The sequence below is a fragment of the Bos grunniens genome, chromosome 3, assembly GCF_055505025.1.
Source record: "Bos grunniens cultivar Pamir isolate PY7600 chromosome 3, Bosgru_T2T1.0, whole genome shotgun sequence".
Classification (NCBI taxonomy): Eukaryota; Metazoa; Chordata; class Mammalia; order Artiodactyla; family Bovidae; genus Bos; species Bos grunniens.
The window spans coordinates 5,864,497-5,881,516 of NC_141167.1; the positions used below are offsets into that span (position 1 = coordinate 5,864,497).

Below are 17,020 nucleotides of genomic sequence, written 5' to 3' on the forward strand. Positions count from 1 at the left end.
GCAAAGGTTAATGATCGGGATGTGAAGAGGGGGACTTGTTTACAGAAACAGCGTGCAATTTAAAATTTACAAGAGATTTAATGCCACTGCTTGGCAATCGCTAAAATCAACAGCCCAGAAAACAGTGACATTAAGAAAAATATTACAGTTATAATCATCCCCAAATAAGTCAATTAGTGTTAGGGCACGAGCTTGCGATTACTTGACCCCTTTGGCTTGCACTTAAGTGAAAAAAAAAAAGTCCCCCTATTATCCCGAGATTGCTGGATTGTGACCCGTTTTGCATCGCACGTACGCCAGCCTCCCTTACAAGGGCTGGGGCTGGTGCGGGTGGTTTTCTTTTCCCTGGCATCAAAATAATTCTGACCCCTGACATTTGTAATCATAAAAAAAAGGGCAATTTATAATTGTGTTGTTTCAAATGAAGGCGGGGAGGGAGGGAAATTCAATCTGCTATTATACAAAGGCAATGACGGCTGTCTTCGGTGAAAAAAGCAACGCAAGTCAATTTGTGAACTTTGGCACCAGACGACCTTTAGAAACACAACAATATACTGAATTTACAAGCGATAGCAGCCCATGCAAATGACCCGGGCCTGGCTGCTTCTGGATTAGAGCTGCAGAGAGCATTACGGAGAATGTTTCCACAAAACAAATTAAGACTGTTACTTAAATGTCACGGCACACTATCGTATTCGGCTACAGATCATTACACCTGATACTAACACTTTTAAAAACTGTAATAACTTGGGAAATATTACACTGAGTGCCCACACGTAGAAAGGAAAAGAAAAAAAAAGAGGAGAAAATAGGTTTCTGAAGTAATTTAAACATCACTAGTCTAGGACGGCAAGGGAAAGGTCAAAATTTAAGTAAGCTGAAAGGAACATGAATGGTAAAAAAAAAAAATCAAACACACAAACAAAAAGATGAAAAGACCACAGGAATGACTCTGCAAACACAATTGGGGTGCATGCGGCTTTGGGCGAATCGCATTTCCATTTCTGCATCGGGAGGGAAGGAAGGCGGGAAGGCGGGAAGGACAGGGCGAGGGGCTGCGGAGGGTGTGGGGGCGGGGGCGGCGTTACCTTCGGTGTTGGTGCTGCTGCTGTAAATATTTCGCAGGCTACCAACACGGTTTAGTTTCCATGCTTTGCGTTTGGCTGCATCCCGAGAGCAGAGAGGGGAGGGGGGAGAAAGAGAGAAAACAAAAAGGAAAAGAAACAAATGAAAAGGGGAGAAAAGAAATGCCCACGGAGCGCGTGACATCACCTCCGACGTGCAGTCCCCGGGAGGCAGGTGGGCGCCGGGAGGGGAGGCTCGGCCTCCCAGGCCCGAAGCGCAGAGGGTCTCGGGCAGGGCGGAGAGAGGCCAGCCAGCATCCTTAGGTTTGCACAGAATCCAGCAAAAGCCCAGACAAGGAAGTTCATGCACCCGCCTCGTCCTGCCAGTTCTACAGCGCCTACTGACAACTGAGCAAAGCCGGCCTTGTCCCTGGGGGCCGGTGCGTGTGCGTGCTAAGTGGCTTCAGCCATGTCCGACTCTGTGATCCCATGGACTGTGGCCTGCCAGGCTCCTCTGTCCATGGGATGCTCCAGGCAAGAAGACTGGAGTGGGTTGCCATTCCCTTCTCCAGGGGATCTTCCCGACCCAGGGACCGAACCCAAGTCTCTGCGTCTCCTAGGCTGGCAGATGGGTTCTTTGTCGCTAGAGTGTCTTGCAGGAGCTACCGAGGCCAGTAGACATAAGCCCTTGGATCTGGCAAAACACTAGGTGAACGTCAAATCAAATAGCTCCTGCGTATGCTGCAGACGGCAGGTCTGTAACTCCCAGAGCCGTTAAAAAAAAGAAAAAAGGAAGCGTTTTCCCCCAGCCGTATTGTGATCTGGACCAGCTAAACTCGACTCAACGTGCTGTGCGGCTGATGGTGGTTCCATTTCCCTTCCTACAGGAGGCGGCTCGGGGGCTCTGAACCGAGGGACCCAAAGAGCACACGCCCCCTTAAGCTCTCTGTTCACTGAAGAAAGCATCCAAGAGAAAAAGACAAACACCAAGAGACCCACAGGGCAGCCCTGGGTTCGGAAGTGAAGCGCAGGACGAGTTCCCCATGGGCAAGGCAGCGCACAGCTCACACTGCGTGTGGTGACGACCTGGGGTGCTAAGCCCCTCTCCCCCTCCCCGAACACTCTTCTCCACACACAGGTCTTCACCTCATCGGCCCCACACCCTCTCACCCCCCAGCTCAGGAACCCGACACACGGGGCAAACAGGTTGCCTCCCATCAGCCCTTCAGAGGAGACATACCGTGAAGAGCAAACAGACAGGGTGGTTCTCGAGAAACAAGTCTTCAGGCTAATGCGGCTGAAGATCAGAGACCCGGTGTGGACAGACAGGACGGCCACAGGCACCCAAGCTCCTGAGGACGGGGCACGATCGGACCACCCGTCTCTTTTGACTTCCACAGCCAGGAAGAGAAACTTATCGAGCCTCGCACGAGGCTTTCGTTGGACAGTGAAGTGAGCAAGAGCCGTTCTGTCACATGTGACTCTGCGACCTCATGGACTATACAGTCCAGGGAATCCTCCAGGCCAGAATACTAGAGAGGGTAGCCTTTCCCTTCTCCAGGGGACCTTCCCAACCCAGGGATCGAACCCAGGTCTCCGACATTGCAAGCGGGTTCTTTACCAGCTGAGCTCTCAGGGAGCGCTTGTTTAATGCAGGTATGAAGTGCCGACCTGGGGAGGCAGGTGTGTGTGTTTCCACAAGTGTCTCTGAGGCTCACTGCAGACTGACACACTGGTCACAGACGGACCACAAAGCAAGGCATGCATCGGTCAGGGGCCAGCTTGCTCACCCCAACACATTCCAGGCTTAGGACGGGCTGGCTGGTCTGGCCTGCGGTAGCTTAGGGCCAAAAGACTCAAGCTTAGACAGTACAGTGCAGGCTGTGGGGGCGTCAAGTTCTGGGGGCCACAGAACAAACAGGGAGAGGACCAGGTCTTCACAAGGACTTCCACTGCTGAAGGGAATGCCAAGCACTTTGGTGCACTCTGGACTTCCTTGGCGTGACAACATAAGATATATTTGAGAAACAGTACTCTATAATCAGGATGCACATTTTATGTTAATGAGAATAAAAACTAGATGTGAGTTAGCTGTCACCTGATTCTAAAGAAGAAAAAGTGAAGCTGTGACTAAATGACTAAGAAGGACTCTGTGGCTTGAAAACTCATATTAATAAGAAATGTCTTGGGAGTCTGGGGTTTAGTAGATGCAAACTGTTATATATAGAAGACTTAAACAATAAGGTCCTTCTGTATAGCACAGGGAACTCTACCCAAGATCCTGTAGTAAACCACAATGGAAAAGAATATGAAAAATAATATACATATATGTTGCTGAATCACTTTGCTGTATAACTGTTAACACAAGATTGTTGTTCAGTCGCTCAGTCGTGTCCGACTCTTTGCGACCCATGGACTTCAGCACATCAGGCTTGCCTGTCCTTCACCACCTCCCGGAGCTTGCCCAAACTCATGTCCATTGAGTCGGTGATGCTATCCAACCATCTCATCCTCTATTGTCCCGTTCTCCTCCTGCTTCAGTCTTTCCCAGCATCAGGGTCTTTTCTAACAAGTTGGCTCTTCACATCAGGTAGTCCAAGTACTGGAGCTTCAAGTACTTCAGTACTTGAATATTCAAGATTGATTTCCTTTGTGATTGACTGGTTTGATTTCCTTGCAGTCCAAGGGATTCTCAAGAGTCCTTACACAATATTTTAAGTCAACTACATTTCAACAAAATAAATTTTAAAAAGACAAAAAAAGAAATGTCATCTCTAACCTAGTAAGGTTGAACAAGTCCCTTCTACAGTATATAGGTCCAAATTTAATTTTCCATCAGTGCAGAAGCTTCCCTAATCTCTACACTTTCAAGGTGTCTTATCTATAAGGTATTGTCCCAGTTAACACCATACCTGGCAACAGGGGCTTCAAGTACAACCACTATTACAAAGATCATTTGAGACAAAGGAAACCAGTCATAGTGTTTGAGAGTCTCCTTGGGAAATGTTCAGTGGATAAATACCAGGTTCCTCAGGTAGAAGTGGCTTCCCAAGTGGCACAGTGGTAAAAAAAAATCACCTGCCAATGCAGAAAACGCAAGAGACGCAGGTTCCATCCCTGGGTTGGAAGATCCTCTGCAGCAGGAAATGGCAACCCACTCCAGTTTTCTTGCGTGGGAAATCCCATGGGCAGAGGAGCCTGGCGGGCTACAGTCCAGGGGGTCGTAAAAAGTCAGACGTGACTGAGCACGCATTCATTCACACGCATTCAGCTACAAGTCATATGTTCACAGAATTAAGCATGTACTCCATAATCTCAACAGCCCAAGCTCTGGCATCTTGGCCCATGTTTCAAAAGTTCCAGAAAGTCACAGCCACAGAAACTGCACTTCTCAGTGGAAAAACTTACCTCGTTCTAAAGCATTTACATATAAATAGGCAGAGTCGGGGCTGGGCGCCCCTCTGCAAGGAAGCAGAGCTGGTGCAGAAACCTCTTTCCTGCTTGTTTCCCACCTGGCATTTTTCAAACCCCAGCCTCCCATTACTGTGTGGATGGATAAGCAGGAAGGGAACTCGAAGCCTGGTTTTCTATTAACCTATTGATGAAATAATCAATTTTAATGTGTAAAATGTCATGCCTTTTTCTTCCTCCTAAACAAATGGACATTTTCTGGCTGATACAGAGGTCCTGAGACGTGCATTTGTCTCCTGGGGCATTGATTGCTCTAAGTCCACTTGTTTAGAAGCTTCTCAATGAGAAAATACAATCATATTATCATCAATAAAATCTCAGGTTATGTGCAGTGCTGCTGCGTGGATTCACCTCTAAGGAAAGGAGGACGCTGCACCCAACAGACCCAGGAGTGAGGCAACCTGATGCTGCTGGCTGGATGCTGCCTCCATGGACCAGCGCACACCAAGGCCATCACGCCGGCAGCAGCTTTTGACCGCAGGCCTTTGGATTAGTCCGTGACTCTTGAGGACTCCATGTGGAGCTGGCTCAAACGACTAAATTTCCTGGGTAATCTTTATTTTAATTAAATATTTAGTTTTTAGTAGAGTTCTTTGTATATTCTTGCCTCCTCTGTCATAGATTAGGTGACCATAGGTGTGTTGGTTTATCTCTGGGCGTTCTCTCCTGTTCCATTGATCTGTATTTCTGTTTGTGCCAGTACCATACTATCTTGATTACTCAGTGCTCTGTGGTGACCTAAATGGGAAGGAAATCCAAAGAGAGGGGATATATGTATACATATCGCTGGTTCACTTTGCTGTATAGCAGAAACTAACACAACACTGTAAAACAACTATACTTAATAAATATTTAAAAAAAAAAATTCAGCTTAAAAATTTTTTTTTAGCGTTTAAAAATGTTTCAGGAATATAGTTTCATCTTTTTAAACAAAGGTTAACTTACTTTGATTTTTTTCACTCATTTCACATAAAACAATTATTTTAATATGAGAATTTCCTGTTATGGGACAAAAAGGCAGCAGGGTGTGAGCATTCCATCGGTATTTTCCATTCTGCTCTTCTGCTAATTGGGTAAACAACAGTCTCTTCTGTGAGCAGTTTCCAGAATGCCTTACATTCTGCGTGCATGCTAAGTCCCTCAGTCGTGTCCAACTCTTTGCAACCAGATGGGACCGTAGACCACCGGGCTCCTCTGTCCAAGGGATTCTCCAGGCAAGAATACTGGAGTGAGTTGCCAGGCCCTCCTCCAGGGGGTCTTCTGGACCTAGGAACCAAACCTTCATCTCTTACATCTCGTGCACTGCCAGGCGGGCTCTTTACCACTAGCACCACCTGGGAGCTGAGAATGCCTTACCTGACTATTGGAAAGGCACAGCGCTTCAACACCACCGTCTCCAGTGTTTGAGAACACACGTGCACATTTTAATGGACACAGACTCAACCCCATGACACAAAGTTCCAGATCTAGTGCAAACTCATGGTCAGTCCCAGTGTATACAGATGGTCTTATCTTTGGCCACTTGATGTAAAAGAGCCGCCTCATTAGAAAAGACCCTGATGCTGGGAAAGACTGAAGGCAGGAAGAGAAGGGGGCAACAGAGGACGAGACGGTTGGATGACCTCACTGACTCAATGGACATGAGTTTAAGCAAGCTCAAGGACACGGTGAAGGACAAAGAAGCCAGGTGAGCTGCAGTCCATGGGGTTGCAAACAGAATGACGACAACAAATGTAGACAGTGAGATGGGCCACATACCACTGCAGCCTGCAAATTATTACTTTTCAAAAATTAATTAATGAATTTTTCTTTTATTTTCTTGGCCGCGCCACATGGCATGTGGGGCTCTTAGTTACTGGAACCCATGCCTTGTACTGGAAGCATCTTAACCACTGAACCGCCAGGGGAAGTCCCCAGCCTGCAAATTAAGTGGATCTTTCTGAATCCGTCTGGGTCAGCAGAAACGTCAGGGGGCCTGGGAAAGGAAGGCTTTAGCTGAACACTGTAGCATCCTCCCCATAACAGCAACAAAATGTGAACCGTGGACTTGGGTGGAATCCTAGACAGCTGCTGGACTGTCACAACGCAAGGAGGCACATGGGGCACACAGCTGAGGGTCGAGAACTAACAGCAGCGGGAGGTGAAGCTCATCAGGAGTCTGGTTGGAAGATATTTTCTAAGGATTAAAATTGTGGAAAAGGCAGGTTAAGACAGTATAGAGACTCGTGTTCCAAACTGTAAGAAAGCAAAAAGTGTACTGCCCTCTGATATGGAGAAGGCAATGGCACCCCACTCCAGTACTCTTGCCTGGAAAATCCCATGGACGGAGGGGCCTGGTAGGCTGCAGTCCATGGGGTCGCTAAGAGTTGGACAGAACTGAGCGACTTCCCTTTCACTTTTCACTTTCATTTATTGGAGAAGGAAATGGCAACCCACTCCAGTACTCTTGCCTGGAGGATCCCAGGGTCGGGGGAGCCTGGTGGGCTTCCATCTATGGGGTCGCATAGAGTCGGACACGACTGAAACGACTTAGCAGCAGCCTCTGATAACAAGGGTATTGTAACTTCCCCTCAGAACTGACAAACAGCCCTCAGCGTATGAACACTGAAGGGATTATGAAAACCGACTTTAAAAGGCGATCTTTGAATTACAAGGAGAGGAGGAGAGAGGTGACTTTGGTGCAAAGGTCGGTAAGTATCAGAGCACGCGCACTGGGGGTGTCACGTGACCCTGCCCCCCCAGAGCACAGACCTGATGGTGTCCACATCCTCGGCTGACAGATTTTCTGGGCGAGAGGGCTGCCAGGCTGAGGGGTGGGTGGCCACGACCCAGCTCACCCAGGTCCTGACAGCTGGCCACCCCAGCCACACATCTGAAGAAGGAAAGCTTGCATAAAGTCTAATGCACAGAACATCCCTCTGAGGTGTCTGAGTGCTACACACGACGAGTTTTGTGCACCGCATACTCAACTCCTTATAATTACTAACAGGCAGTCACCACCTTTTCAGAGGAGACAGAAAGGGAAAACGTGCAAATGATGGCTTTCGGCTAAGTCAGAGGAGCTGGAATCACTTAGAGTTAACGACTCCCAGTTATTACACACCTCTTTACTTTTGGACACTACAGCTTTTCATCCAAGTTCCCCGTGATGATCGTAAGGACTTAAATTTTCGTTTAAAGGAAAATTCATTTTGTTTCTCTAAAAAAACAAAAAAAAAACAAAAAAAAACTTTTTTTTTTTAAACTACAGCATATGAATGCCTGAGAACAAATCACAGAGCAAAATTCCAACATAGGAAACCCTTTGACTAGCTCTCCGTAAGCGGAATAAACATATTCCGTAGTCTGTTGGCATACTCAAACGAGCAGGGTTTTCTCCTAAACTCTTCCTCCATCATTGCACCAGGAGCCCACAGACTTATATTAATGTCACTGCTGGTCCCTCTGACAGCACTCTTTGTTGATTAGATAAATATTCCTCAGATAGCTGATTAAAAAATGAGGCAGCCAGGAGCGGTGTGTCCGAGCCCTGCCAGCCATGTGGGATGCTCAAGTGTGCATGAGTTACATCCCTGGCGTGAACGGCGCAGAGCTGGGGAAACGCAGGCTGCAGCCCTCGAATCAATTATGAGAACTAATAGGATCTCTTTAGCCCGGCGCAGGAAGGGGCTGGGTTGACGAGGGTGTGCCACGCATCTCTGAAGACTGCCTTGTCTCAGCACGAGACAAATAACCCTCTCCCTTCCTACCGGGGAGCGGAAACTTGTACCTCTTGGAGAAGCCAAATGATAACCGTGTTCGATAGCACGGCTCCCTGTCCTCCTCGGACGGGTATTTATTTACTTGTAGAGACGCCACCTGTATAAATGCCGCCGGTGCCGGGGAACTGCCTTGGCTCCTCGGAGCACTGCAGCCGGACCGCAGCACCAGGACGCTGGATAAAGACGGTCCCCCAGGAACCTCTGCAGGCGGGGTCAGACACCGCTGCGGTTTTGTGTCTCTTCCACTTTCGTGCGCCCGGTGTTCCGTGATCTTTTGTCGGAGCAATTTCATTGTGAGGTTAGAGATTGGAGATTTCTTTTGTGCCAGCATCTGAACATTCATGTGCTCAACAAGACTGGGTAAATGTTCTGTTCTTTTGTGGAAAAAAAAAAAAAAAAAGGCAGTGGGCTTTTTTTTTTTTTCTCTCCCATAAGATGCAACCCCGAAGATTCTTCCACGATGTGAACTCACTACTTTAGCTGTGAAGGGCCTGACATAATGGTCATTTCCTAGAGGCTACCACACAGAGGAGTAGTCGTGTTGAAACGTCCATTAAAAGGGTCTTTGAGAGGATTAAACAAAACCAGAGGCCAGCAAAATAGGACAAATGTGGAGAAAGCAAAATAACTTCGTCCTTCCTCGAAGACGAGCATTCTTTTCTGTAATCTGAACCCACAGAACACGAGACGAAATACCTAATGAAACAGAACTCCGAAATAAGGAATCGATCCTTAATTATACAGTTTTAATTCCATTTCCAATAACTCATAACAACTTTCCTAACAGCAAACACAATTTCAACATTGGCGGCTTCTTTAAAGCTCTTACGATTTGAAAACTGCCAAGGGCTTCCACATAGTGGGCTGATGCAGACGAGCACGGAAAACACCATTAACCCCGGAAAACATCGAAAATAAAAACGAAGCGAAAACTCCAGGATACGCCATAAAACCAGAAGTTCCAATTAGGTGGAGCGTTGGTTTCCCTTTCGGCCTAGAAACACACTGAGTCGCAGAGCAAGGGTTCAAGTGTACCCACAATTAATTGGGTATTTCAGCTTGACACCGAGAGTGTAACTTTTAATAGGGACTGAAATAAAAAAAAAAAGTGAGTTGAAGTAGAAATATTCCCACTCTAGGTTCGGCACATTCTCAGATGGAGATGAGAAATACATCACCAAGTAATGGAAATGTCTTTCCATGTCTTCAAGGAGCAGCTGTTCATTTTGAGAAGGGAAGGCTATTGGGGGGTGGCTTGTTAGGATGCTGAAGTTGGGGCTTCTTGGCCTCTGGGCGTCACTCTCGTCTGGGATGCAACGAGGGTGTGGGAGCAGGAGCCACTTTCGGGTGCTGGGTTCTCAGCATCACAAAGAACATTCTGCCTTTTTTATTAAAGCCTAGTTTTTCAGCGAACAGGGTTATCTGGACTCTGATGGTTCTGTAGTATAAGGACTGAACACCTGACCTTCAAAACAGAAACACAGAGCAGGGACCTGCCTGGTGGTCTCGTGTTTAAGAATCCACCATGCGATGCAGGGGACTTGGGTTCCATCCCTCATCGGGAGACCAAGGTCCCATCAGCTGGTGAAGAATCCGCCTGTGATGTGGGAGACCTGGGTTCAGTCCCTGGGTTGGGAAGATCCCCTGGAGAAGGGAAAGGCTACCCACCCCTGTATTCTGGCCTGGAGAATTCCATATAGTCCATGGGGTCCCAAAGAGTTGGGCACGTCTGAATGACTTTCACTTTCACGCTGTGAGGGAACCCAGTCCATGCGCAGCAACTACTGGCCTGCATGCCTCAACTAGAGAGTCCGTGCGAGGAAAGATCCCCGTGATGCGATGAAGATCCTGCACGCGGCAACTAAGACCCAACGCAGCCAAACACAAGCAAATAAATCAGTATGAAAAAAAGAAAGAAAAAGGAAACCAAATTCTCACTTAAAAAAGAGTGAGGTTTGAATCAGGTTTTTCAAGCTAGATGGTGAGGGTGAAGCTCATCTTTTGTGAGCCGTGCTCAGCTGTGCTCACACAGGCAGGTGGCTGCAGGGCCTGGGAGTGGGTTCGGGTCTCCTGACCTGCCCCGTCTCGTGTCCCCTCCCTGGGGGCCAGCTGCTCTGAGAAGCGGGCTGTGGGCACGCGGGGACCACCTTAGGCTTTCTGAGACCACCAAAATGACTGATAATGGGAAACACTCGTCTTTTCTTTTTTCCTCTTTTTCTTCTTCTCAATCTCCTCCAATAAAATACATGGCAAGCCTTTTTTCAATTTTTTTTAAAACACAACATCTTTTTCAGCAGTTCCAGAAAAAAGTTTAATAAAACTTCAAATTGTGCTATCGTATTTCAAAGGCAATGACCAGTTAGAGCAACTAATCAAAGACATAATGATTTAATGACTGCTGCTCGTGCTCCCTGGAAGGGCTGTAATTGAGGGGCTGTGATCACTGGACCACCAGCCTCAACAATGGCAGACGTTGCATTTGATCTGCCATCTTTGCAGCTGACTTCCTACAACCGCGGAGTTAAATGATACACTTTGGGGTTATTCAGTCCATCACATTCCCCCCTGTGGCCAGCTGAACCTGAGAAGACTGGGGAAAATATCTGCTAGAAAACCTTTTTAACATTTTGCATTTAAGAAGGACTTCACCGGAAATTCTCAAGAGCACTCTGATTTGTGGCTTGAGAAATCCTGGAAGCCATAAGATCTGTGGTGCTTACTGAGTCAATCAAGTACAAAGATCAGAGCGGAGAAACAAAAGAAGAATGCTATTCCTGATTCTTCTTGCTCTTGTGGAAATACATTCCTTTAAACACTAACAGATTTCTTCCCCCTAAAACTGCTTTGACTATAACTTCACAACTTCTTAGCATGGTCCTTGGCTATTGTGAATGATTAAACGTCATTATTATCGTAGGAGAAGCCAGTACCATAGCAACAAAATAAAAAATGTCTCATTTCTTTCATCTGAAAATAATTTAAATACATCAACTTTTTTCAGCTTCAAGTAAGAACATATTAGAAGATTCTTAAATATTGCTGTAGAAGCCAAATTAATTTCATTGCAGTTTAACATTAAGAATAAACTGTGACCACTCTAACCATCCACTCCATTTTCCTTCTGAAGTTCGTATATACCTACATCTGTAATCATCATACTTACAAGTATACTTGTGTTTGTAAGGTGTTACAGTTACCAGGGTTTTCAAAGCTTTTCCTTTTAACAGCTGCATTGTGGGGTTAACATATACCATAGTTGTAGACCTTTGGACTGTAGCTTGCCAGGCTCCTCTGTCCCTGGAATTCTCTAGGCAAGAATAATGGAGTGGGCGCCATTCCCTTCTCGAGGGGATCTTCCCGACTCAGGGATCAAACCTGGATTTCCTGCATTACAGGCAGATTCTTTACCATCGAGCCACCAAGAAAGCCCCAGACATTCCTTACTGTTCTAGTGATCTCAAATTATATGCTATTAAAGCTACTATATAGGTACAAATAATTATATAGGAAATATTCATAGATATGTGAATATACAGGCTAGACTATAACTTGTATTCCTTTATTTTGCTAAATCTGCTGAGAGGACCAAGAAGAAATAACATCCCAGTAGCAACCAGCATACCTAGACCCCAGATCTTGGTTTCTAGTACCATTCTCCAATAAACAGAACCAGGGAACCTTTGGAAAAATGGTTAATTCTAGGACTGAGAGAGGAAAAGCACAAGATGAGCCTGAAGCATCTTGTAGTTCTAGGAAGTAAACACCCGCTAAAACGAACAGGTAAACAGAACCAAATGAAAGAGCTCCCGACGGCTGAAGGCTGGAAAACAAAGCAGTGCTGGATTATAACCTCAAGTATAGAATAAACAGCCCGTACTGCTATCAGTGAGCAAATAAACTAATAAACGGGGAGCAGAGGCAAATATTCCAGGATGAAAGAATTTCAAGCAGTTTACGTAGGCAGCCCTCCTAAAGGAGGGGGTGCATAATTCTCTATTCCTGAAGTGAGGGCTGTGCAGAGACCTCCCTGCAAAGAGGACAGTGTGGAGGGGCACTGGGGGAGGGAGTAACTCAGTGGAGGAAACTGACAAACACCCTCCAGCCAGGTGATCAAGGTCAAAACAGACAGTCTCATCTTGTTGATGGTGCACAGCCTCAACGTGATGTGATGTGTGGTCTTCCTCCCCCAAACCTGAAACTCTAGACTAACCCTGAGAAAAACATCAGACACATCCCACCTGAGGGGCCTCCTGCAATAAGCCTGACCAGTCCTCCTCAGAATCATCAAGGTCATCAAAGACAAGGGAAGTCTGAGAAAATGCCCCAGCCAAGAGCCGCCAACGGAGATGACAGGACTACATGTCACGTGGCAGCCAGGGTGGGGTCAGGGTGGAACGGAGAGGCAGTATGTAAAAACCAAAGTGAAGTGAAGTGAAAGTCGCTCAGTTGCGTCCGACTCTCTGTGACCCCATGGACTCATCCATGGAGTTCTCCAGGCCAGAATACTGAAGTGGGTAGCCTTTCCCTTCTCCAGGGGATCTTCCCAACCCAGGGATCGAACCCAGGTCTCCCACATTGCAGGTGGATTCTTTACCGGCTGAGCCACAAGGACAGGGGGTGGGATGAACTGGGAGGATTGAACGGACACACACACACACGTTTTCCGCGTCACGTGGCCAAAGTACTGGCAAAGATCCCGACGCTGGGAAAGACTGAAGGGAGAAGGGGAAAGAGGGCGGCCGAAGATCAGACGGTTGGACGGCATCACCGATTCAAAGGACATGAACTTGGGCAAACCCCGGGAGATGGTGAGGGACAGGGAGCCTGAGTGCTGCAGTCCACGGGGTCGCAAAGAGTGGGACACGACTTGGCAAATGGACACCTATATACACTACCATGTGTAAAACAGACAGCTAGTGGGGATCTGCTGTTTAGCACAGGGAGCTCATCTCGGGGCTCCGTGATGACCTAGATGAGTGGGCTGGGGCAGGAGTGGGGAGGGACGCTGAAGAGGGAGGGGATACACATAAACGTGGGCTTCCCACGGGGCTCAGTGCTTAGGAACCCACCTGCCAAGCAGGAGACCTGGGTTCAATCCCGGGGTTGGGCAGATTCCCCAGAGAAGGGAATGGCAACCCACTCCAGTACTTTTGCCTAGAAAACTCCATGGATGGAGGAGCCTGGTGGGCTACAGTCCATGGGGCCGCAAAGAGTCAGACGCGACTGAGCGACTAAACAGCAGTAACAACAACACGGCTGACTCACTTCCTTGTGCGGCGGAAGCTAACGCAGCGTTGTGAAGCAGTGCCAGGATCAGCATCTCTGGGCAGGAGTGTTTACTCCTCCCAATTGTTTTGTTTCTTTAGAATAAAATGCCAGGAGTAACATTACTAAACAAAGGGGAAATTTTGTAACTTGTAACATATACAGAGAGAACTATCTGATCACACTGTACCACTGCTTCTACTCACTAAACCCACTTTTACAAACTAAAGACAATGTGAATCTTAGGGTGGCGTCAATATTACATGTCACGTGTACCACTGAAATTCCTAACATCTTGAACGCCCACCCCAATGGGCAGTTGTGTGAAAAGATTTAATTCATCATTGTGAAGGTGGGCTTCAGCGTATGTTTTTAACTAATCTTCTTCAGAAGCAATAATCTACCGATGCTGGTTCTTTGGGTTGCTGTTCTGTTCCCCTGCATTTCATTTAGAATTGTTGACCTTTAAATTACTTTTTCCTTTTAGGGATTTACAATGCATATTTCATAAAGATGCACCATGCCTGGAAAATCCCATGGACAGGGGAGCCTGGTGGGCCACAGTCCGTGGGGTCACAAAAATGTCAGAAATACCCTAGTGACTGAGCACAGACACACATGTCTGAACAAGTTTCCAGCTAACTTTCAGGATTAGCTGTTAATGATTAAAAAATAAGCTTTGATCCACTGAGAAAAAAGTTTGCTCATGTTCAATTTAGATCTCAGCTTCTAATTAGCACACAAAATCATCTTTTTAATAAAAGTGACAGAGTTTAATGAAATTAAAGAGAGAGCCATGCTAAGCTGGCTTCCTGAGATTCCCTGGCACATACGCCTGTGGTAACTTATCTACTCCAGGAAGGTCTGAGCTCAGGAACGGCCTCAAGACTGGTCAGGAGATAAAATCGGTGTCTTAAACAGGGATGAACCGTGATAGGTACATATGAAAAACAAGGTTATAATCACCAGTACATCCAGAAAATACTGTCTGACACAGATAACTTTTATCAGGACACGTGATACGAGGTACTCTTCTTATCCATTTTGTATACAAAATCCTCAAATAAATAGCCAGGAAAAGAAACTACACCAACTTAATCCAAAGAAGTACCAACTTCATGGACTGATGGTTTTAAGACCTGAGGTGTTCATCCATCACTTTCATGAATGGATAGGGAACATATAAATCTGTACCCCATATGCATTATTTGGGTTTAAAAAACATATTATTTAAACTTCTAATTCTTTGGGAGAGAAAGTAATGTGTTATAGAGTGGGCAGGACCTGCAAACTGCCAAGAAAAGAGCATCAGGACAGCAATGAATGGCTGCCTCCAGGGAGGAGAATTGGCTTCAGGGCGTGTGCCTGGGCTCAGTGGGTTAACCACTGAATTGGATCCGTGTGGTGTCTACACTGCCTTCCTCCCAAATACTAGGTGTGATAAAGAACAGATTAGGAAGAGGGGTGGGGGTGGGAAAGCGGGACCCTCGCTGCCCCACCCAGCAGCAGTGCAGGGTGGTTGTGGGGTGATGCAGGGCTCTGTGCCCCGGTCCCCTTGTCATCACCTCCATCAGGGACCTCTAGCACCTCCAGGGATCCTCGAAGGGTAAGGGAGACGACACACCAAGAGGGGCAGAAAGCCTGGGAGGTCAAGACCACTCAAAGTCTGCAGACCCCGGGAAAGAAAGTCTCCGGCAGCTTGAAGGACACGTGGGTTGAACTTGTAACTTGTATGATCGTCTAATGAGCTTCTGCAGAGTTCTATGGACCCTCCGTGCTCCTTTTCTTTTCAGTGAGCAAAGTAAAAGCAGTGCTGGAAATACAGCAGGTGTCTTGAGGACGGGCTTCACATCTGGCCCCTCCTGTTTATACAGATTTCAATCTTAGGAAGCATGGTTCAGTTCCGTTCGGTTCAGTTGCTCAGTCGTGTCTGACTCTTTGCAACCCCATGGACTGCAGCAGGCCAGACTTAGAAAGCGCAGTCATTAAAAAAACAATCTGAGAACATACTGAACTCAAGACAAGAATAGTATAAATGGAATGAAATGTGTTACTGAAATAGCTTCCTGTAACTTTTGGTACAGTTCAATAATTTTATGAAGGCCAGACGTTCAACGTGACTCTTAGGGCATCATCCATCTACACGTCCCTCCTTTTTAATGTTTAAACGTCCCATCCGGGAAGGACGGAGGATGCAATGAGTTCGACCCTCAAAGGCCAAGAACCTCCAGCAAAGAGAAACAGATGAAAGGCTTTCTTACCAAAACACACGGTAACAACAGCTGATGACTACATCATGGGGAGTCGTGGTGACGCTGCGGACAAGTTTTTTCCCATCCTTTCGGTCATAAAATTTGAACCTGGAAGCACTTTATGAAACACACTGTAGCTGTCTCTCACACACAGGAGGGCTGAAGAGAGGAATTCCAAAAGAAGACTCTGCTAGAATTAAAGGGGAAGACCCGGACCGTCCATCTGACTGGACTTTGCCTTTTTCAGATAGCAGGAAGACGATTTTTTATTACGTATCCTGGAGACTGCGCTAGAGCAGCTTAGAAGGTCTCAAAATTACATCTTAAACAATAAACTGAACATTTTGACAGAGATCAACATATAATCAACCACTAACCATATAATATCCTGGCTGCAGTATCTGACATAAATACTCTGGCAACTGAAGGCACAAGAAACACCCATAACCTCCAAAAAAATGTATGATCAAGGGGAAAAAATACAGATGATTAAGCTTAAGAAAGTATGGAGGTATTTCTGACAACTGTAGGAATACAGTTCAGAATGGTTTCAGGAATTATTATATTTTATAATTCCCTCATTAAAGGCATTATGCACATACATATGTACACATGCACACAGAGACATACAGACACATACACACTTCTCCACTCCTGGCCACGCAGCGCTCCAGCAGAATCATCAGATAAGGTCCCAATGAGAGACAAACTCAGTGATGTCTCTCTTCTGCTTTTAACTAATGGCAGAAATATATTTTCTAGTAAGTTCAACTTGGGTGAAAATGTAAAACCAAATTAGCAAAAGTCAACCTCTCTCAGTGGTTCCCAATTTTTAAAAAGCATGCACGTCCCCTTTGGATGACTCTGATTCAGCAGCATTCTAAAGTGGCTTTGCTTCCTTGTTGATCACAAAGTCAGTCCAAGCTCACTTGTGACTCTACAGAGGACCCCTTGTCTCAAGACCCCCGGCACCTCCAGAGGTCTGTTACCTGCAGGCTGGGAGCTCCACTCATTCTCTTTCCTGCCTCCAGACAAACCGGGCTTGATGATCAACACAAGTCCCAAACGGGCAGCCTGGGAGTCGGCAGGGCTGCCAGCGGTGACCCACGGGCACCGAGGAACAACGTGACGTCCCTAATCAAGATGCTGTGTTACTGTTGTTTAGTCGTTCCGTTTTATCCAGAGCTTTTGCAACCCCACGGACTGT

The 17,020-nt window shown here is 46.6% G+C and overlaps 1 protein-coding gene across 10 annotated transcripts in view; it reads right to left on the reverse strand.

The window, feature by feature from the left end:
- The window catches only part of AGAP1 (ArfGAP with GTPase domain, ankyrin repeat and PH domain 1), a 572,168-nt gene that overhangs the window by 86,576 nt on the left and 468,572 nt on the right, over positions 1 to 17,020 (reverse strand). For 5 of the 10 annotated variants that reach the window (XM_086376737.1, XM_086376786.1, XM_086376709.1 and 2 more), the window contains one exon: positions 1,089 to 1,163. The exons of the other annotated variants lie outside the window; for them this stretch is intronic. In XM_086376737.1, the coding sequence (XP_086232863.1) occupies positions 1,089 to 1,163 (75 nt within the window). The remainder of the gene's footprint in view (positions 1 to 1,088; positions 1,164 to 17,020) is intronic. 10 annotated transcript variants of the gene reach the window in all.